This window comes from Bombina bombina, chromosome 2 (assembly GCF_027579735.1).
Source record: "Bombina bombina isolate aBomBom1 chromosome 2, aBomBom1.pri, whole genome shotgun sequence".
Taxonomy (NCBI): domain Eukaryota; kingdom Metazoa; phylum Chordata; class Amphibia; order Anura; family Bombinatoridae; genus Bombina; species Bombina bombina.
In genome coordinates this window covers 1290645976-1290667831 of record NC_069500.1, presented here as the reverse complement: position 1 = coordinate 1290667831, position 21856 = coordinate 1290645976, and the positions used below count along the sequence as shown (strand labels likewise).

Below are 21856 nucleotides of genomic sequence, written 5' to 3'. Positions count from 1 at the left end.
TAACTTAAGTGCGTGAATTCTGTCCATGACTTCCTCATACGGAGTCTCCCTACTGAGCGACTTTTCCAGTTCCTCGAACCAGAACCACGCCGCTGTAGTGACAGGAATAATGCACAAAATAGGTTGAAGGAGGTAACCTTGCTGTACAAAAATCTTTTTAAGCAAACCCTCCAATTTTTTATCCATAGGATCTTTGAAAACACAATTGTCCTCAATGGGAATGGTCGTGCGTTTGGCTAGTGTAGAAACTGCCCCCTCGACCTTAGGGACTGTTTGCCATATGTCCTTCCTGGGGTCGACCATAGGGAACAATTTCTTAAATATAGGAGGAGGGACAAAGGTATGCCTGGCTTCTCCCACTCCTTCTTCACTATGTCCGCCACCCGTTTAGGTATCGGAAAGGCATCAGGGTGCACCGGGACCTCTAGGAACTTGTCCATCTTGCACAAGTTTTCTGGGATGATCAGATTGTCACAATCATCCAGAGTAGATAGCACCTCCTTAAGTAATGCGCGGAGATGCTCTGATTTAAATTTAAATGTCACAACATCAGGTTCTGCCTGCTGAGAAATTCTTCCTGTATCAGAAATTTCTCCATCTGAGAAACCCTCCCACACTGCCACTTCAGACTGGTGTGAGGGTATGACAGAAAAATTATCATCAGCGCCCTCCTGCTCTACAGTGTTTAAAACAGAGCAATCGCGCTTTCTCTGAAATGCTGGCATTTTGGATAAAATATTAGCTATGGAGTTATCCATTACTGCCGTCAATTGTTGCATAGTAACAAGCATTGGCGCGCTAGAAGTACTAGGGGTCGCCTGCGCGGGCATAACTGGTATAGACACAGAAGGAGAAGATGTAGAACTATCTCTACTTCCTTCATCTGAGGAATCATCCTGGGCAACCTTACTATTTGTGACAATACTGTCCTTACTGTGTTTGGACGCTATGGCACAATTATCACATATATTTGAAGGGGGAACCACATTGGCTTCCATACATACAGAACATGATCTATCAGAAGGTACAGACATGTTAAACAGGCTTAAACTGGTTAATAAAGTTCAAAAACCGTTTTAAAACAAAACCGTTACTGTCTCTTTAAATGTTAAACAGGGCACACTTTATTACTGAATATGTGAAAAACTATGAAGGAATTATCCAATCTTTACCAAATTTTCACCACAGTGTCTTAATGCATTCAAAGTATTGCACCCCAATTGTAAAGCTGTTAACCCTTAAAATGTGGAAACCGGAGCCGTTTGCACCCCACTACAGTCCCAGCCACAGCCTTTGTTGTGACTTCAACTATCCCAGGGGGGTATTTCAAGCCTTCTAGGAACTTTTTCAGTGGACACCAGACCCTCTCACATGCATCTGCATGCACTGTACTTAAAAGAAACTGTGCAATAATGGCGCGAAAATGAGGCTCTGCCTAATACAGTGAAAGGCCCCTCCTGACTGGAAAGGTGTCTTAACTAGTGCCTGGCGATAAAAAACGTTCCCCAAATAATAAAAGTGTGACATCCACTTCAAACTTTAAATAAAAACTTAAATAAACAATCGAATTAGCCCTTAAGAGTGTCCACCAGTTAATAGCCCATAATAAGCCCTTTATTCTTTTAGAGTCTAAGAAAATGGCTTACCGATCCCCATGAGGGAAAATGACAGCCTTCCAGCATTACACAGTCTTGTTAGAAAAATTGCTAGTCATACCTTGAGCAGAAAAGTCTGCAAACTGTTCCCCCCAACTGAAGTTCTCTCATCTCAACAGTCCTGCGTGGGAACAGCAATTGATTTTAGTTACTGCTGCTAAAATCATACTCCTCTTTTAAACAGAACTCTTCATCTCTTTCTGTTTCAGAGTAAATAGTACATACCAGCACTATTTTAAAACAACAAACTCTTGATAGAAGAAATAAAAAACTACAACTAACACCACAAACTCCTCACCATCCCTGTGGAGATGCTACTTGTTCAGAGCGGCAAGGAGAATGACTGGGGGGCGGAGCCAGAGGGGGAGCTATATGGACAGCTCTTGCTGTGTGCTCTCCTTGCCTTTCCCTGTAGGGGAGGAGAATATCCCACAAGTAATGGATGACGCCGTGGACCGGACACACCAATGTTGGAGAAATTGTGAATAACATTGTAAGATGCAACAATTAACATCATTATTATGCTCTGAAATGCTTTTGAAGTACATTGTAGACTTACATTTTTTTGCCGACTGCTCACAAGTTCAAAGGCAAGACTGGCTCGGTATTCACTGTACACCTACAAGCAATACAGAAAAAAATCATTAGCCACAAAAGCATTGATTTTTACTTTTTAAATCTAATATTAATTGACTAAGGGTATAACCAGTACCACAGACTTTGAGGTAATTTTTCTCTAAAAACAATTATGTCCCTCACTTTCTCTGGCAGTACATTACTAAAAAAGTTCAAATTTGTGATAATAGCAATTTTTTAATCTGGTGCAGAAATTAAAGCGATTGTCAATCCTAGCGTTTGTGAAACGCTAGGATTGACCATTGTAACAAATAATGGGGACTTTCAGTCATGAAGGATAAAATACTTCATGCTGAAAGCTCCTTTATTTGTTTGAAGCGTTCGCCGCACTGAGCTGCTCAGGCAGCCCACAGCAGAACACTGTTTTGCTTAGAGGTGACGTTTTCAACTCTTAGCAAATAGCCGTGCGGGAAATCCGGCTTGGCGCCTGCTGGAACGTACGGCTATTTGCTAAGAGGTGGAAACGTCACCTATTAGCAAAATAGCGTTCTGCCATGGGCTGCCTGAGCAGCTCAGTGTGGCGAATGCTTTAAACAAATAAAGGCGCTTTCAGCATGAAGTATTTTATACTTCATGACAAAGTCTCCTTTATTTGTCCCAAATGTCAATCCTAGCTTTTCACTAACAACTGAGCGTTATTATGTTTGTTAAAAACGATGTCTAAAAGTTGTACCCAGAACAAAATGAGTGCATAAAGCATATGTAGAAAAAAAAAAAAAAGTCATTTCTAATGTTTTTCTCACATGACGTTTAGCTAATTTTGTACCAGAACGTGAAAATCAGCCTTGCAAAGCAGAATTCTAAGCAAAGAAACCCACAAATGCACTTGGGCGAGAGGCTCATTAACTGCATCAATTAACCTGCATTTTGTTCTTCTAAATATTGCTGAATCGTACAATTGGTTGTGTAGGGTAATTTAAATAAACCTGGCCTTGTGACCTTTAATTCTAAGGGAGGAGTGTGCACGGCATTAAACAGCAAATTACAACCGTGGGCTACAAAAGAAAACACATTATGCAGAACTTGTTTTTTTCAAGACATTTTGTTTTTGCAGTTTTTTTCCAGTAAAATAACTAATGTGTTAAAGGAACATAAGTAGAAAAAGAGAATGCTCTAATGGGGTAAAGCATTTTTTTTTATTGTACAATTGCTTACATATAACTAGATGTTAAACCTCTGCAAAGAGATTAAACACATAGTAAAATTTAGCTTCAGAGTAGCAAGAGACTACTGGACGCTAGGTGAACATATATGGTGAGCCAATGAAAAGAGGCATGTGTGTAGCTACCAATCACCAACTAGCTCCCAGTAGTCCACTGCTGCTTCTCAGTCTACCTAAGTATGCTTTTAAACAAAGGATACCAAGAGAATGAAGCAAATTTAATAAAAGAAGTAAACTGAAAAGTAATTGCATGCTCTGATAGATGAAGGTTTAATTTGGACTTTTATATCCCTTTAACAGGAGGAACACTTTTTATATGAAATACCTATTGTTAGCATCATAAAATAAAGTCATTTAAATCTAATAAACCACTACAACCAAGTAAAACATTTACATTGTTAGAGCAGACTGTTATGTGCACTGTGATCATCTATGACAAATATAATGTAAAATAGCGTAAGAGAACAACTGAGATTCAAAGCATCCAGCTGCATGTAAGTTGCTTAAATCTAACACTGAAAGCTTCCTTTATACCTTATCTAGATACTTATTGGTTTAAAATAGTTACGGAAAACACATTCCCATAAGTATTTACTTCTGAGAAGAATATTCTCTAGACATTGCAGATGCACTATTAATTAGTAAGGGCAGCTTACGTGACGTAAATATCACCGATATTCAATATCTAAGAATAATGTCAATTCTGTAGAATTGAGTTAATGTCTAGAATCTTCTCACTGAAAAGGAAATCTTTCCTAAGGTAATAAAGTGTACAAAGAACAGCATAGATGATCCCTTATTGAAAAGAAAGTTCTCAGTTTTGTGAATCTAGTAAGGTAAAGTCATTTGTACAATTTCTGTTTGTATTCCACTGTCCACACAGGGGGGACAGGGTGCACACACATGAAAAGAAAGCCTCCAAAAATACCAGTAGATTAAAAGGTAACACTTTCTGTATTAAATGATGCAACAACGCTCAGTTTAGAAAGAACACATAAGAACAGAACCTGAGCACATTGAAAGAACAAGTACTATAAAATTAGGCATGGACAGAACGCCGAATATATGGCTGCAGGCAGCGACATTCGTTTTGCGCTGGATATATCAGGGTGGAACAGCAACACACAGAGATCTGTGCAAATACAGATCTTTTGCACTTTCACACGGATCTCTCTCATGAAATACAGTTGTGGCCAATGTAACATGGTGGTAACAAAGCTGGCCTGTGAATTCAAGAACTCAATCTAAAGTAATGCTTTTCATTTTGAGTGCTTAAGAAACCCTAAGAAGCCAGATTTTAAGTATTTCCCTCCTTCGGCTGTCAAGTAGTTTTAACAGTCTCTACTGCACTCAAGCAGGAGAAAACTTAAAGGGACATGAAACCCAAATTTTTTCTTTCATGATTCAGATAGAGTAAACAATTTTAAACACCTTTCTAATTTACTTCTATTATCTAATTTGTTTCATTCTCTTAGTATCATTTGTTGAAGGAGCAGCAATGCACTAATGGTTTCTAACTGAACTCATGGGTGAGCCAATCACAATCGATATATATATATGCAGCCACCAATGAACAGTTAGAACCTAGGTTCTCTGCTGCTCATGAGCTTGCCTAGATAAACCTTTCAGCAAAGGATAACAAGAGAAGGAAGCAAATTAAATAAAAGAAGTAAATTGGAAAGTTGTTTAAAATAGCAGTCTCTATCTGAATCATTAAAGAACAATTTTGGGTTTCATGTGTCTTTAAAGGGACATAATACTCAGTTCTGCCTAAAAGAGGACATTTTAAAATTGTATTACAGAGCTGTGGGTTTTTTTTCTTCTATTTTTGCTGAATAAACCAATTTTTTTTCTGTGGGAGTTGTCCCTGTCAGATAGCAAGAATTACTCTCCCGGGACTCAGTTGTACATAGTCACACATTACTTGTAAGTTTTACCTTAAAGGGACATGAAGCATACAATTTTCTTTCATAATTCAGATAGCGAATACAATTAAAAGTTTCCAAATTACTTCTATTATCACATTTGCGTCATTGTCCTGTTATTCTCTTTATCAGATATCTACTGTAGAAAGTTAGCGTGCACGTCTGCAGCACTACATGACCGAAAATAGTGCTGCCATCTAGTGCTCTTGCTAATGTATAACACAGTTACAAAACCGCCGCCATATAGTGTTGCAGACACGTGCATGCTCCTGAACTTAACGTCCTGCTTTTCAACAAAGGATAACTAGAAAAACAGAATTTATGCTTACCTGATAAATTACTTTCTCTTGCGGTGTATCCAGTCCACGGATTCATCCTTACTTGTGGGATATTCTCAATCCCTACAGGAAGTGGCAAAGAGAGCACACAGCAAAGCTGTCCATATAGCTCCCCCCAGGCTCCGCCCCCCAGTCATTCGACCGACGGTTAGGAGAAAAAGGAGAAACTATAGGGTGCAGTGGTGACTGTAGTTATTATAAATTAAAATTGAACCTGACTTAAATGTCAGGGTGGGCCGTGGACTGGATACACCGTAAGAGAAAGTAATTTATCAGGTAAGCATAAATTCTGTTTTCTCTTACTTGGTGTATTCAGTCCACGGATTCATCCTTACTTGTGGGATACCAATACCAAAGCTTTAGGACACGGATGAAGGGAGGGAACAAGTCAGGTAACCTAAACGGAAGGCACCACTGCTTGCAAAACCTTTCTCCCAAAAATAGCCTCCGAAGAAGCAAAAGTATTGAATTTGTAAAATTTGGCAAATGTATGCAGTGAGACTAAGTCGCTGCCTTACAAATCTGTTCAACAGAAGCCTCATTCTTGAAAGCCCAGGTGGAAGCCACAGCTCTAGTGGAATGAGCTGTAATTCGTTCAGGAGGCTGCTGTCCCGCAGTCTCATAAGCCAAACGGATTATGCTTTTCAGCCAAAAGGAAAGAGAGGTAAGCAGTCGCTTTCTGACCTCTCCTCTTACCAGAATACACAACAAACAAGGATGATGTTTGTCTGAATCTTTAGTTGCTTTTAAATAGAATTTTAAAGCACGAACCACGTCAAGATTGTGTAAAAGTCGTTCCTTCTTAGAAACTGGATTAGGACACAGAGAAGGAACAATGATTTCCTGGTTAATATTCTTATTAGAAACCACTTTTCGAGCAGAAGAAATGGCTACTAAAAACAAAACTTTCCAAGATAAAAACTTAATATCTATGGAATGCAAAGGTTCAAACGGAACCCCTTAAAGAACTGAAAGAACTAAATTTAGACTCCATGGAGGAGCCACAGGCTTGATTCTGACTAGGGCCTGTGCAAAACACCTGAACGTCTGGTACAGCAGCCAGACGCTTATGTAACAGAATAGACAGAGCAGATATCTGTCCCTTTAAGGAACTAGCTGACAGACCCTTCTCCAAACCTTCTTGGAGAAAAGACAATATCCTTGGAATCCTAATCTTACTCCACGAGTAACCCTTGGATTCACACCAACAAAGATATTTCCGCCATATCTTATGGTAAATGTTCCTGGTGACAGGCTTTCTGGCCTGTATCAGAGTGTCTATAACTGATTCAGAGAAACCACGCTTAGCTAGAATTAAGCGTTCAATCTCCAGGCAGTCAGTTGCAGAGAAACTAGATTTGGATGCTTGAAAGGACCTTGAATTAGAAGATCCTGCCTCGATGGCAGCTTCCATGGTGGGACCGATGACATGTCCACTAGGTCTGCATACCAAGTCCTGCGTGGCCACGCAGGCGCTATCAGAATTACCGAAGCCTTCTCCTATTTGATTCTGGCTACTAGCCGAGGAAGAAGAGGAAATGGTGGAAGACATAAGCTAGACTGAACGACCAAGGCGCTATTAATGCATCCATCAATGCCGCCTTGGGATCCCTGGATCTGAATCCGTAAAAGGGAAGTTTGGTGTTCTGACGGGACGCCATTAGATCCAATTCTGGAATGCCCCATAGCTGAGTCAGCTGAGCAAAAACCTCCGGGTGGAGTTCCCACTCCCCCGGATGGAAAGTCTGACGACTTAGAAAATCCGCCTCCCAGTTGTCTACCCCTGGGATGTGAATTGCAGATAGATGGCAGGAGTGATCCTCCGCCCATTTGATGATCTTGTATACTTCCTTCATCGCTAGGGAACTTTTTGTTCCTCCCTGATGATTGATGTACGCTACAGTCGTGATGTTGTCCGACTGAAATCTGATGAATTTGGCCTCCGCTAGTTGAGGCCACACCTGGAGCGTATTGAATATCACTCTCACTGGGGTGAGTTCCAGACGGCACCCCAGCCTAACAGACTGGCATCGGTCGTGAGAATGATCCACTCCGGTCTGCAGAAACTCATTCCCTGAGACAGGTGATCTTAATACAACCACCAGAGAAGAGAGTCTCTGGTTTTCTGGTCCATTTGTACTTGATAAGACAAATCTGCGTAATCTCCATTCCACTGTTTGAGCATGCACAGCTGCAGTGGTCTGAGATGAATTCGGGCAAAAGGGACTACGTCCGTTGCCGCAACCATTAAACCAATTACTTCCATGCACTGAGCCACGGAAGGCCGAGGAATGGAATGAAGAACTCGGCAAGTATTCAGCAGTTTTGACTTCCTGACCTCTGTCAGAAAGATTTTCATTTCTACCGAGTCTATTAGTGTTCCCAGGAAAGGAACCCTTGTGAGCGGGGACAGAGAACTCTTTTCTACGTTCACCTTCCACCCGTGAGACCTTAGAAAGGCCAGAACAATGTCCGTATGAGCCTTGGCTCTGTGAAAGGACAACGCCTGTATTAATATGTCGTCTAGGTAAGGTGCTACTACAATGCCCCGCGGTCTTAGAACCGCTAGAAGGGACCCTAGCACCTTTGTGAAAATTCTGGGAGTGGTGGCCAACCCGAAAGGAAGGGCCACGAACTGGAATGTTTGTCCAGAAAGGCGAACCTTAGGGACTGATGGTGATCTTTGTGGATAGGAATATGTAGGTACGCATCCTTTAGATCCACGGTAGTCATATATTGACCTTCCTGGATCATCGGCAAGATTGTCCGAATGGTTTCCATCTTGAAAGACAGAATCTGAGGAATTTGTTTAGAATTTTTAAATCCAGGATTGGCCTGAAAGTTCCTTCCTTTTTGGGAACTACGAACAGGTTTGAGTAAAAGCCCAGTCCTTGTTCTGCAATTGGAACTGGGTGTATCACTCCCATTTTTAGTAGATCTTCTACACAGCGTAAGAACGCCTGTTTCTTTGTTTGTTCTGAAGACAAACGAGAAATGTGGAACCTTCCCCTTGGGGGAGAATCCTTGAATTCTAGAAGGTACCCCTGAGCAACTATTTCTAATGCCCAGGGATCTGGAACATCTCTTGCCCAAGCCTGAGCGAAGAGAGAAAGTCTGCCCCCTACTCGATCCGATCCCGGATCAGGGGCTACCCCTTCATGCTATCTTGGTAGCAGGAGCAGGCTTCTTGGCCTGTTTACCCTTATTCCAGCCCTGCAGGGGTTTCCAAGTTGCTTTGGGCTGGGAAGAGTTATCTTGCTTTGCGGCAGCAGAGGTTGTGGCAGGTCCGCCCCTGAAGTTGCGAAAGGAGCAAAAATTAGCCTTGTTTTTGGCCTTAAACGGCCTATCTTGTGGCAGGGCATGGCTCTTGCCCCCAGTGATATCTGAAAATAATTTCTTTCAGCTCTGGGCCAAATAAGGTTTTCCCCTTGAAGGGAATATTTAACAGTTTTGTTTTGGACGACACATCAGCCGACCACGATTTGAGCCAAAGCGCTCTGGCGCCATGGTGGCAAAACCTGAGTTTTTCGCCGCTAGCTTAGCTAATTGGAGAGCAGCATCAGTGATAAAAGAATTAGTCAGCTTTAGAGCATGAATTCTATCCATGACCTCATCATATGAAGTCTCCCTCTGGAGCGACTCCTCCAGGGCCTCGAACCAAAAAAACGCTGCAGTAGTTACCGGAATAATTCAGGCAATTGGTTGAAGAAGAAAACCTTGCTGAACAAAAATTTTCTTCAGCAAACCTTCCAATTTTTTATCCATAGGATCTTTGAAAGCACAACTGTCCTCTATTGGTATAGTTGTACGCTTAGCAAGTGTTAAAACAGCCCTCTACCTTGGGGACCGTCTGCCACGCGTCCCATCTGGGGTCATTTATGGGGAACATTTTCTGAAAGATAGGTGGGGGAACAAAGGGTACACCTGGTCTCTCCCACTCCTTAGTCACAATATCCGCCACCCTCTTTGGGATCGGAAATGCCTCAGTGTATACAGGGACCTCTAAAAACCTGTCCATTTTACACAATTTTTCAGGGACCTTGCCATGGGGTCACAATCATCCAGCGTAGCTAAAACCTCCTTGAGCAGGACGCGGAGGTGTTCCAGCTTAAATTTAAACGCTAAGGAATCTGACTCTGCCTGCTGAGAAACTTTTCCTGTGTCAGAAATTTTTCCCTCAGACAGACCGTCCCTCACTGCTACTTCTGAGTTTTGTGAGGGTACTACAGATAAATTATCCAAAGCTTCAGATTGCTCATCCTCTGTATTTAAAACTGAGCTATCTCGCTTTTTTGGAAAAACAGGCAGTTTGGATAAAAATACTGCAAGGGAATTATCCATTACTACTGCTAATTGTTGTAAAGTAATAGGGGCCAATGCGCTAGAGGTACTAGGCAACGCTTGCGCGGGCGTAACTGGTGTCGACACATGGGGAGAGGAAGGAGGACTATCCTCATTACCTTCCGTCAAAAAATCATCTTGGGCTACATTTTTAAGTGTCAATGCATGGTCATTAAAATGTTTAGATACCTTAGCACACTTTAAACACAAATGCAATGGGGGTACCGCCATGGCTTTTAAACACATAGAACAAGGTCTATCAGTAGGCTCAGACATGTTAGACAGACTTAGATAGCACTCAAATACAGAAAAATACACTTTTTGAAAAAACGTTACTGTGCCTTTAAATAATAAACAGCACACACTTTTTTACCAAATCTCAAAAAAACATCCGATCTTTATGAAATTTACACCATATGATCCTAATGCTTTGAAAAGATTGCACACCAAGTTTCAAGCCAATTAACCCCTTATTGCCCAAACCGGAGCAAATTGAAGCTGGCCACCAGTTTAACACACTACCTTCCTTGGAGATTAGTTGTGGAACAAAAATAAGCCTCCCTGTAGTCCTCCTACAATCTCTGGACTCTACATGTGAAGCTGCATGAAGCTATCTTGTAAAAGAACTGCGCAACTGAGGCGCAAAAATTAGGCCCTCTCCCTCTTCACTCCGGAGTTATGAGGCCTTCCTAAGCCAAATTAGGTGTCTAAAATTATGCCAGGCGTATAAAACCCCTAAAAAGTGTTCCAAACATGATAAACACTTGTGCAAACATCAGATTATATTAAAAAATAATCAATTTTACCCATAACAGTGTCCACCAGTGATTCAAGCCCTTTTAACTAAGCCATCCTTCTATACTGAGTCTCAGAAAATGGCTTACCTTCCCTTCCCACATGGGGATTTCTGTCAGTCTTCTAGCATTACCAGGTCTTGTTAGAAAAAAATGACTGAGCATACCTTAAGCAGTTAAGCCTGCAAACTGTTCCCCCTAACTGAAGTTCTCCGGTACTCAACAGTCCTGAGTGGGAACAGCAATGGATTTTAGTTACTGGTGCTAAAATCTTTTTCCTCTCAGCAGAAATCTTCATCACTTTCTGCCGCAGAGTAAATAGTACAAACCGGCACTATTTTAAAATAACAAGCTCTTGATTGAAGAAATAAAACTACAAATCTAACACCACATACTCTTTACCACCCCCGTGGAGATGCTACTTGTTAGAGCAGCAAAGAGAATGACTGGGGGGGCGGAGCCTGAGGGGAGCTATATGGACAGCTTTGCTGTGTGCTCTCTTTGCCACTTCCTGTAGGGATTGAGAATATCCCACAAGTAAGGATGAATCCGTGGACTGAATACACCAAGTAAGAGAAATTAAGAAAGTTCGATAATAGAAGTAAAACTTACTCTGAAATGAAAAATAAAGCAGTAGATTTTATTTATATTTTACCCACATTTACCTGCCCCAGGTATTATGTCACAGCCATTGGCCAATCACAGACTAGTATACGTAACCACAGTTAACTTGCGCACATGCTCAGTAGTAGCTGCTGCCTCAGAATGAATGCATATAAAAAAAAATTGTGCACAATTTGATAATGGAAATAAATGGGAAACTTTCTTAAAACTGTGTACTCTCTCTGAATCATGAAAGTTTCATTTTTACTTTAGTGTCTCTTCAAAGTTGAAAAATGACATGCTCTAGCACTGCTAATTGGGTCAGTTTCCGCTCTGGACCATTGTGCTCGTTGTGTCCCGAACAGTACAGTACTTCTACTATGTGTTTAACCCGTTTGCAGGGTTTAATATTGACTTGATTGTACATTTATAAGACAGAGGTGCAGGATCACTAGTCTTAAAATTACATTCTCTAAGGAATTAGAGCATGTAGTTGTTAGATTATAATGACCCTTTAATAACGCTTTTTACGCAACAAAAATATTTTATTATGTTTAACTTCTGCTCTTTCAAATACATGATAGAAAAAATTAGTAATATGTCCCTTTAAATTCTGACCTTGATGACTTTTGAGATCAGTAAAGAAATAGTTAATATTAAAGCAGCGTGTATTCTTGCGTGCTATTTTATGGGCTGAACCAATATGTAGCTATTGACTAGTAATGCAGTTTTGGTCGTACAAAGCACTTTAGTATGAAAACACAAATCCCCCTCAGACTCAGAGTACAGGATCATACATTTTTACAAAGGAATAGATACTATATACATACATCTGCAGTGATGTCGTTGAATTTGGTAATGAAGGCATGTTTTACAACATCCACTGCAATCTCAGACGCAATAACCATGCAAACGTCAGGGAATAACACCCAAAGGTGATCTAATGGCAAAAGAGAGATAAATTCATTTATATTTACTCATTTATACATATACACAATAGTTAAAAGGACATTAAAGTCAACATTTAGAAAGGATCACTCAACCTCACATTGCTCTGTGATGTCTTAATTAAAGGGACAGTCTAGTCCAAAATAAACTTTCATAATTCAGATAGGGCATGTAATGCTAAGCAACTTTCCGATTTACTTTTATCACCAATTTTGCTTTGTTCTCTTGGTATTCTTAGTTGAAAGCTAAATCTAGGAGGTTCATATGCTAATTTCTTTGAAATTAAAGGCCGCCTCTTATCTGAATGCATTTTGGCAGTTTTTCTCCACTAGAGGGTGTTAGTTCATGTGTGTCATATAGATAACACTGTGCCCACGCACGTGGAGTTACCTAGGAGTCAGCACTGATTGGCTAAAATGCAAGTCTGTCAAAAGAACTGAAATAAGGGGGCAGTTTGAAAAAGGCTTAGATACAAGGTAACCACAGAGGTAAAAAGTGTATTAATATAACTGTGTTGGTTATGCAAAACTGGGGAATGGGTAATAAAGGGATTATCTATATTTTAAAACAATAAAAGAGTGCAAGAGTGCACAATTATATTTTTTATGCATGTGCATTCGGCAGTTTTGTTAGCGAATGTGGAAGAAGGTAGCCAATTTGCAGCATTAGGCTCTTTTTGAAGACAGAATTCTTCTTGTGAAAGTGCAACACACTAGATGTGGATTTGCACAGATGCTAGAGTGTTGCACTTTCACAAGCAGAAATCCGGCTCCAAAAAGAGTCAAATACCGCGAGCGACCAACCGCGAGCGACCAACTTTCTCTGCATTCGCTAAGGAAACTGCCAATTGCACATGCCTAATATTTCTCAATGAGACAGGTGGTATTGCCTCTAATTGGCTTTACCAATATCAGCAGTCTTGAAGGAACATGCTGACTGCATATACTACAATGTATCTAATATACTTCAGAAAAACAAAATTTATGCTTGCCTGATAAATTTCTTTCTTTCCGGGCATGGAGAGTCCACAAAACATTCTAATTACTAGTGGGATATTCACTCCTGGCCAGCAGGAGGCAGCAAAGAGCACCCTAGCAGAGCTGTTAAGTATCACTTCCCATACCCATAACCCCCAGTCATTCGGCCGAAGGGAAACGGAAAAAGATGATAATACAAGGGTAAAGAGGTGCCCGAGGACTAGACAAAAAAACTGCCGTCTTAATTTGAATAAGGGCGGGTCGTGGACTCTCCATGCCCGGAAATAAATATATTTTATCAGGTAAGCATACATTTTGCTTTCTTTTCTAAGACATGGAGAGTCCACAAAACATTCTAATTACTAGTGGGAACCAACACCCAAGCTAGAGGACACAGAATAAATAAGGGAGGGAGAACAAGACAGGAGGACCTAAACCGAAGGCACCACCGCTTGAAGAACCTTTCTTCCAAAAGAAGCCTCAGCTGAGGCAAAAGTATCAAATTTATAGAATTTGGAAAAAGTATGAATAGAGGACCAAGTGGCCGCCTTACAGATTTGCTCCACAGAAGCTTCATTTTTGAAAGCCCATGAAGAGGAAACGGCTCTAGTGGAATGAGCTGTAATTCTCTGAGGAGGCTGCTGTCCAGCTGTCTCATAACCTAAACGGATAACACTTCTCAACCAGAGAGAAAGAGTGGTAGAAGTGGCCTTCTGACCCCTACGCTTACCAGAGAAAACAAACAGGGCAGAAGTCTGCCGAAAATCTTTTAGTTTTCTCCAACATAGGTGTGTCCGGTCCACGGCGTCATCCTTACTTGTGGGAACCAATATCAAAGCTTTAGGATACGGATGATGGGAGGGAGCAAATCAGGTCACCTAGATGGAAGGCACCACGGCTTGCAAAACCTTTCTCCCAAAAATAGCCTCAGAAGAAGCAAAAGTATCAAATTTGTAAAATTTGGTAAAAGTGTGCAGTGAAGACCAAGTCGCTGCCTTACATATCTGATCAACAGAAGCCTCGTTCTTGAAGGCCCATGTGGAAGCCACAGCCCTAGTGGAGTGAGCTGTGATTCTTTCAGGAGGCTGCCGTCCGGCAGTCTCATAAGCCAATCGGATGATGCTTTTAAGCCAAAAAGAGAGAGAGGTAGAAGTTGCTTTTTGACCTCTCCTTTTACCAGAATAAACAACAAACAAAGAAGATGTTTGTCTGAAATCCTTTGTAGCCTCTAAATAGAATTTTAGAGCACAAACTACATCCAAATTGTGTAACAAACGTTCCTTCTTTGAAACTGGATTCGGACACAAAGAAGGCACAACTATCTCCTGGTTAATGTTTTTGTTAGAAACAACTTTCGGAAGAAAACCAGGTTTAGTACGCAAAACCACCTTATCTGCATGGAACACCAGATAAGGAGGAGAACACTGCAGAGCAGATAACTCTGAAACTCTTCTAGCAGAAGAAATTGCAACCAAAAACAAAACTTTCCAAGATAGTAACTTTATATCTACGGAATGTAAGGGTTCAAACGGAACCCCTTGAAGAACTGAAAGAACTAAATTGAGACTCCAAGGAGGAGTCAAAGGTTTGTAAACAGGCTTGATTCTAACCAGAGCCTGAACAAAAGCTTGAACATCTGGCACAGCCGCCAGCTTTTTGTGAAGTAAAACAGATAAAGCAGAAATCTGTCCCTTCAAAGAACTTGCAGATAATCCTTTCTCCAAACCCTCTTGTAGAAAGGATAGAATCTTAGGAATTTTTATCTTGTTCCATGGGAATCCTTTAGATTCACACCAACAGATATATTTTTTCCATATTTTATGGTAAATTTTCCTAGTTACAGGCTTTCTAGCCTGGACAAGAGTATCAATGACAGAATCTGAAAACCCACGCTTTGATAGAATCAAGCGTTCAATCTCCAAGCAGTCAGTTGGAGTGAAGCCAGATTCGGATGTTCGAATGGACCTTGAACAAGAAGGTCCTGTCTCAAAGGTAGCTTCCATGGTGGAGCCGATGACATATTCACCAGGTCTGCATACCAAGTTCTGCGTGGCCACGCAGGAGCTATCAAGATCACCGAAGCCCTCTCCTGATTGATCCTGGCTACCAGCCTGGGAATGAGAGGAAACGGTGGGAATACATAAGCTAGGTTGAAGGTCCAAGGCGCTATCAGTGCATCTACTAGAGTCGCCTTGGGATCCCTGGATCTGGACCCGTAGCAAGGAACCTTGAAGTTCTGACGAGACGCCATCAGGTCCATGTCTGGAATGCCCCATAATTGAGTTATTTGGGCAAAGATTTCCGGATGGAGTTCCCACTCCCCCGGATGGAAAGTCTGACGACTCAGAAAATCCGCTTCCCAATTTTCCACTCCTGGGATGTGGATTGCAGACAAGTGGCAGGAGTGATTCTCCGCCCATTGAATTATTTTGGTCACTTCCTCCATCGCCAGGGAACTCCTTGTTCCCCCCTGATGGTTGATATATGCAACAGTCGTCATGTTGTCTGATTGAAACCTTATGAATTTGGCCTTTGCTAGTTGAGGCCAAGCTTTGAGAGCATTGAATATCGCTCTCAGTTCCAGAATGTTTATCGGGAAAAGAGATTCTTCCCGAGACCATAGACCCTGAGCTTTCAGGGGTTCCCAGACCGCGCCCCAGCCCACCAGACTGGCGTCGGTCGTGACAATAACCCACTCTGGTCTGCGGAAGCTCATTCCCTGTGACAGGTTGTCCAGGTTCAGCCACCAACGGAGTGAATCTCTGATTCTTTGATCTACTTGGATCGTCGGAGACAAGTCTGTATAATCCCCATTCCACTGTCTGAGCATGCACAGTTGTAATGGTCTTAGATGAATTCGTGCAAAAGGAACTATGTCCATTGCCGCAACCATCAAACCTATTACTTCCATGCACTGCGCTATGGAAGGAAGAAGAACAGAATGAAGTATTTGACAAGAGCTTAGAAGTTTTGATTTTCTGGCCTCTGTCAGAAAAATCTTCATTTCTAAGGAGTCTATTATTGTTCCCAAGAAGGGAACTCTTGTTGACGGGGACAGAGAACTTTTTTCTATGTTCACTTTCCACCCGTGAGATCTGAGAAAGGCTAGGACAATGTCCGTATGAGCCTTTGCTTTTGACAGAGACGACGCTTGAATCAGTATGTCGTCCAAGTAAGGTACTACTGCAATGCCCCTTGGTCTTAGCACCGCTAGAAGGGACCCTAGTACCTTTGTGAAAATCCTTGGAGCAGTGGCTAATCCGAATGGAAGTGTCACAAACTGGTAATGCTTGTCCAGAAAGGCGAACCTTAGGAACCGATGATGTTCCTTGTGGATAGGAATATGTAGATACGCATCCTTTAAATCCACCGTGGTCATGAATTGACCTTCCTGGATGGTAGGAAGAATTGTTCGAATGGTTTCCATTTTGAACGATGGAACCCTGAGAAATTTGTTTAGAATCTTGAGATCTAAAATTGGTCTGAATGTTCCTTCTTTTTTGGGAACTATGAACAGATTGGAGTAAAACCCCATCCCTTGTTCTCCTAATGGAACAGGATGAATCACTCCCATTCTTAACAGGTCTTCTACACAATGTAAGAATGCCTGTCTTTTTATTTGGTTTGAAGACAATTGAGACCTGTGGAACCTCCCCCTTGGGGGTAGTTCCTTGAATTCCAGGAGATAATCTTGAGAAACTATTTCTAGCGCCCAAGGATCCTGAACATCTCTTGCCCAAGCCTGAGCAAAGAGAGAGAGTCTGCCCCCCACCAGATCCGGTCCCGGATCGGGGGCCAACACTTCATGCTGTTTTAGTAGCAGTGGCAGGTTTCTTGGCCTGCTTACCCTTGTTCCAGCCTTGCATAGGTCTCCAGGCTGGTTTGGTTTGAGAACTATTACCCTCTTGCTTAGAGGGTGTAGAATTTGAGGCTGGTCCGTTTCTGCGAAAGGGGCGAAAATTTGGCTTATTTTTAGCCTTAAAAGACCTATCCTGAGGAAGGGCGTGGCCCTTTCCCCCAGTGATGTCTGAAATAATCTCTTTCAAGTCAGGGCCAAACAGCGTTTTACCCTTGAAAGGGATGTTAAGCAATTTGTTCTTGGAGGACACATCCGCTGACCAAGACTTTAGCCAAAGCGCTCTGCACGCCACAATAGCAAAACCTGAATTTTTCGCCGCTAATCTAGCTAATTGCAAAGTGGCGTCTAAGATAAAAGAGTTAGCCAATTTAAGTGCTTGAACTCTGTCCATAACCTCCTCATACGAAGATTCTTTATTGAGCGACTTTTCTAGTTCTTCGAACCAGAAACACACTGCTGTAGTGACAGGAACAATGCATGAAATTGGTTGTAGAAGGTAACCTTGCTGAACAAACATCTTTTTAAGCAAACCCTCTAATTTTTTATCCATAGGATCTTTGAAAGCACAACTATCTTCTATAGGGATAGTAGTGCGTTTGTTTAGAGTAGAAACCGCCCCCTCGACCTTGGGGACTGTCTGCCATAAGTCCTTTCTGGGGTCGACCATAGGAAATAATTTCTTAAATATAGGGGGAGGAACAAAAGGTATGCCGGGCCTTTCCCATTCCTTATTTACAATGTCCGCCACCCGCTTGGGTATAGGAAAAGCATCGGGGGGCACCGGGACCTCTAGGAACTTGTCCATCTTACATAATTTCTCTGGAATGACCAAATTGTCACAATCATCCAGAGTAGATAACACCTCCTTAAGCAGAGCGCGGAGATGTTCTAATTTAAATTTAAAAGTAATAACATCAGGTTCAGCTTGTTGAGAAATTTTTCCTGAATCTGAAATTTCTCCCTCAGACAAAACCTCCCTCCTGGCCCCTTCAGATTGGTGTGAGGGTATGTCAGAACCATTATCATCAGCGTCCTCATGCTCTTCAGTATCTAAAACAGAGCAATCGCGCTTTCTCTGATAAGTGGGCATTTTGGACAAAATGTTTTTAATAGAATTATCCATTACAGCCGTTAATTGTTGCATAGTAAGAAGGATTGGCGCACTAGATGTACTAGGGACCTCTTGTGTGGGCAAGACTGGTGTAGACACAGAAGGGGATGATGCAGTACCATGCTTACTCCCCTCGCTTGAGGAATCATCTTGGGCAACATCATTATCAGTGGCATCATTGTCCCTACTTTGTTTGGACACTATGTCACATTCATCACATATATTTAAATGGGGAGGAACCTTGGCTTCCAAACATACAGAACATCGTCTATCTGATGGTTCAGACATGTTAACAGGCATAAACTTGATAACAAAGCACAAAAAACGTTTTAAAATAAAACCGTTACTGTCACTTTAAATTTGAACTGAACACACTTTATTACTGAATATTTGAAAAAGTATGAAGGAATTGTTCAAAATTCACCAAAATTTCACCACAGTGTCTTAAAGCCTTAAAAGTATTGCACGCCAAATTTGAAAGCTTTAACTCTTAAAATAACGGAACCGGAGCCGTTTTTACATTTAACCCCTATACAGTCCCTGGTATCAGCTTTGCTGAGACCCAACCAAGCCCAGAGGGGAATACGATACCAAATGACGCCTTCAATAAGCTTTTTCAGTGGTTCTTAGCTCCTCACACATGCATCTGCATGCCTTGCTTTCCAAAAACAACTGCGCATTAGTGGCGCGAAAATGAGGCTCTGCCTATGACTAGAAAAGGCCCCCAGTGAAAAAGGTGTCCAATACAGTGCCTGCCGTTTTTTTAATACATCCCCAAGATTAAAAGAACTATTTATAATTATAATCCACTAAATATACTTATAAAGTAATCGTTTTAGCCCAGAAAAATGTCTACCAGTCTTTAAAGCCCTTGTGAAGCCCTTTATTCTTATACTAAACTAAGAAAATGGCTTACCGGTTCCCATAGGGAAAATGACAGCTTCCAGCATTACCAAGTCTTGTTAGAAATGTGTCATACCTCAAGCAGCAAAGTCTGCCCACTGTTTCCCCCAACTGAAGTTAATTCATCTCAACAGTCCTGTGTGGAAACAGCCATCGATTTTAGTAACGGTTGCTAAAATCATCTTCCACTTACAAACAGAAATCTTCATCTCTTTTCTGTTTCAGAGTAAATAGTACATACCAGCACTATTTTAAAATAACAAACTCTTGATTGAAGAATAAAAACTACATTTAACACCAAAAAACTCTTAACCATCTCCGTGGAGATGTTGCCTGTGCAACGGCAAAGAGAATGACTGGGGTAGGCGGAGCCTAGGAGGGATCATGTGACCAGCTTTGCTGGGCTCTTTGCCATTTCCTGTTGGGGAAGAGAATATCCCACAAGTAAGGATGACGCCGTGGACCGGACACACCTATGTTGGAGAAAATAAGGTAAGGGGAATCACACTGCAGAGTCAAAAGTTTGGCAACTCTGCGAGCAGAAAAAAATAGCAAGAAGAAACAAAACCTTCCAAGATAGTAATTTAATACAAACAGAATGCATCAGCTCAAACGGAGCCTGCTGCAAAACTCTAAGAACAGGAAGAGCAACAGATTTAAACACAGGCCTGATTCTGACCAAGGCCTGAACAAAAGACTGAACATCTGGCAGAACTGCCAGACGTTTATGCAGAAGAATAGACTGAGCAAAAATCTGACCCTTCAAAGTACTGAATGACAAACCCATCTCCAGGCCCTCCTAAAGAAAAGCCAAAATTCGAGGAACCCTTACTTTGTTCCAAGAAAAAAACTTTATATCACACCAATTAAGGTATTTACACCATACCCTATGGTAAATTCTGCGAGTAACCAGTTTACAAGCCTGAAGGATAGTATCTATGACTTTCTCAGAGAAGCCACGTCTAGCCAAAACTAGACGTTTAATCTTCAGGCAGTCAGCATCAGAGAAACCAGATTTGGAAGAAGAAAGGGACCCTGAAGTAGAAGGTCATTCCTGCAAGGTAACCTCCACAGCGGAAGAGATGACATTGTCACCAGATCTGCGAACCAGATCCTGCAAGGCCATGCAGGAGCTATTAGAATCACAGAAGCTCTCTTCTGTTTGATGCAAGCAATTACTTGTGGAAGCAACGCAAACAGAGGAAACAGGTATGTTAGATTGAAGCTCCAAGGAACCTCTAGAGCACCTACCAGAACGGCTTGAGGTTTTTTTTTACCTTTAACCGTACTTTGGAAGCTTGGCGTTTTGAAGATCCAACTCTTGAGTTATCATTGTGAAAACCTCTGGGTGGAGAGCCCACTCTCCGGGATGAAAAGTCTGCCTGCTTAGAAAATCCGCCTCCCAGTTGTCCACCCATGGTATGTAGATGGCAGAGAGATGGCAATCGTGAGACTCCACCCACTGGAGAATGCAAGACACCTCTTTTATTGCCAAGGAACTCCGAGTTCCTCCCTGGTGATTGATGTAGGCCACTGAGGTGATGTTGTCTAATGAAATCTGATTAAATCGGACCAAAGCTAGTTGAGGCCAAGCTATTAAAGCATAGAAAATGGCTCTCAACTCCAAGATGTTTATAGGAAGAGACGACTCCTCTGGAGTCCACAGACCCTGTGTCCTTAAGAAACCCCAAGCTGCAGAGGTCTCAAATGGAATCGAGCAATGATGGAATGAGGAATGATGTTCATGGAGGCAACCATCAGTCCAATCACCTCCATGCATTGATGGAGGAATAGCAGACTGGAGAGACAGGCAAGAAACATGAAGCTTGGATTTTCTGATGTCCGTCAGAAAATTCTTCATTGACAGGGAATCTATAATTGTTCCCAATAAACAAACCCTTGTATCTTGAACAAGGGAACTCTTTCCCAGATTCACTTTCAACCCGTGGGAACCTAGAATAGACAACAACATCTCGGTATGAGATCTTGCTAGATGAAAAGATGGCGCTTTAACTAGAATGTCGTTTAGATAAGGCGCCACAGCAATACCCTGGGACCTCACCACTGCCAGAAGAGCCCCCAAAACCTTTGTAAAAATTGAGCTGTCGTAAGGCCAAAAGGAAGGGCAACAAACTGGAAATGTTTGACCTAGAAAGGCAAAACTTAGATACTGGTAATGATTCATGTGAATAGGAACATGAAGATACGCGTCCTTCAGATCTATGGTCGTCATGAACTGACCCTTTTGGACCAAAGGAAGAATAGAATGGATGGTCTCCATCTTGAAGGACGGAACCCTGAGGAATTGATTGAGACACTTTAGGTCCAGAATGGGACGAATAGTGCCCTCCTTCTTGGGAACTACAAATAGATTTGAATAGAATCCTAGACCCTGTTCCTCTAGAGCACGGGTGTCAAACACAAGGCCCGCGGGCCGAATCCGGCCCGTCAGACCTCGTCATGTGGCCCATGTGGCCCGTGTAGCCGCCGCCGGCCGCCAGCCTTCACCTTTTATTCTCGCTTTTTTTTTTGACACAAGAAAGCCGCCTCTTCAGCGCATGCGCGGCAGCCTACAAGCCAGCCCTCTAGCGGCGCCGGCCGTTC

General features: G+C 42.0%; 1 protein-coding gene across 1 annotated transcript in view; it reads right to left on the bottom strand.

Annotated features, from left to right (window-relative positions):
- TAPT1 (transmembrane anterior posterior transformation 1) overlaps positions 1-21856 on the bottom strand; it is a 287059-nt gene that overhangs the window by 92251 nt on the left and 172952 nt on the right. The window contains exons 9-10 of the mRNA XM_053704116.1: positions 12285-12394; positions 2215-2274 (exon numbers count right to left, since the gene is read on the bottom strand). Of these exons, the coding sequence (XP_053560091.1) occupies positions 2215-2274; positions 12285-12394 (170 nt within the window). The remainder of the gene's footprint in view (positions 1-2214; positions 2275-12284; positions 12395-21856) is intronic.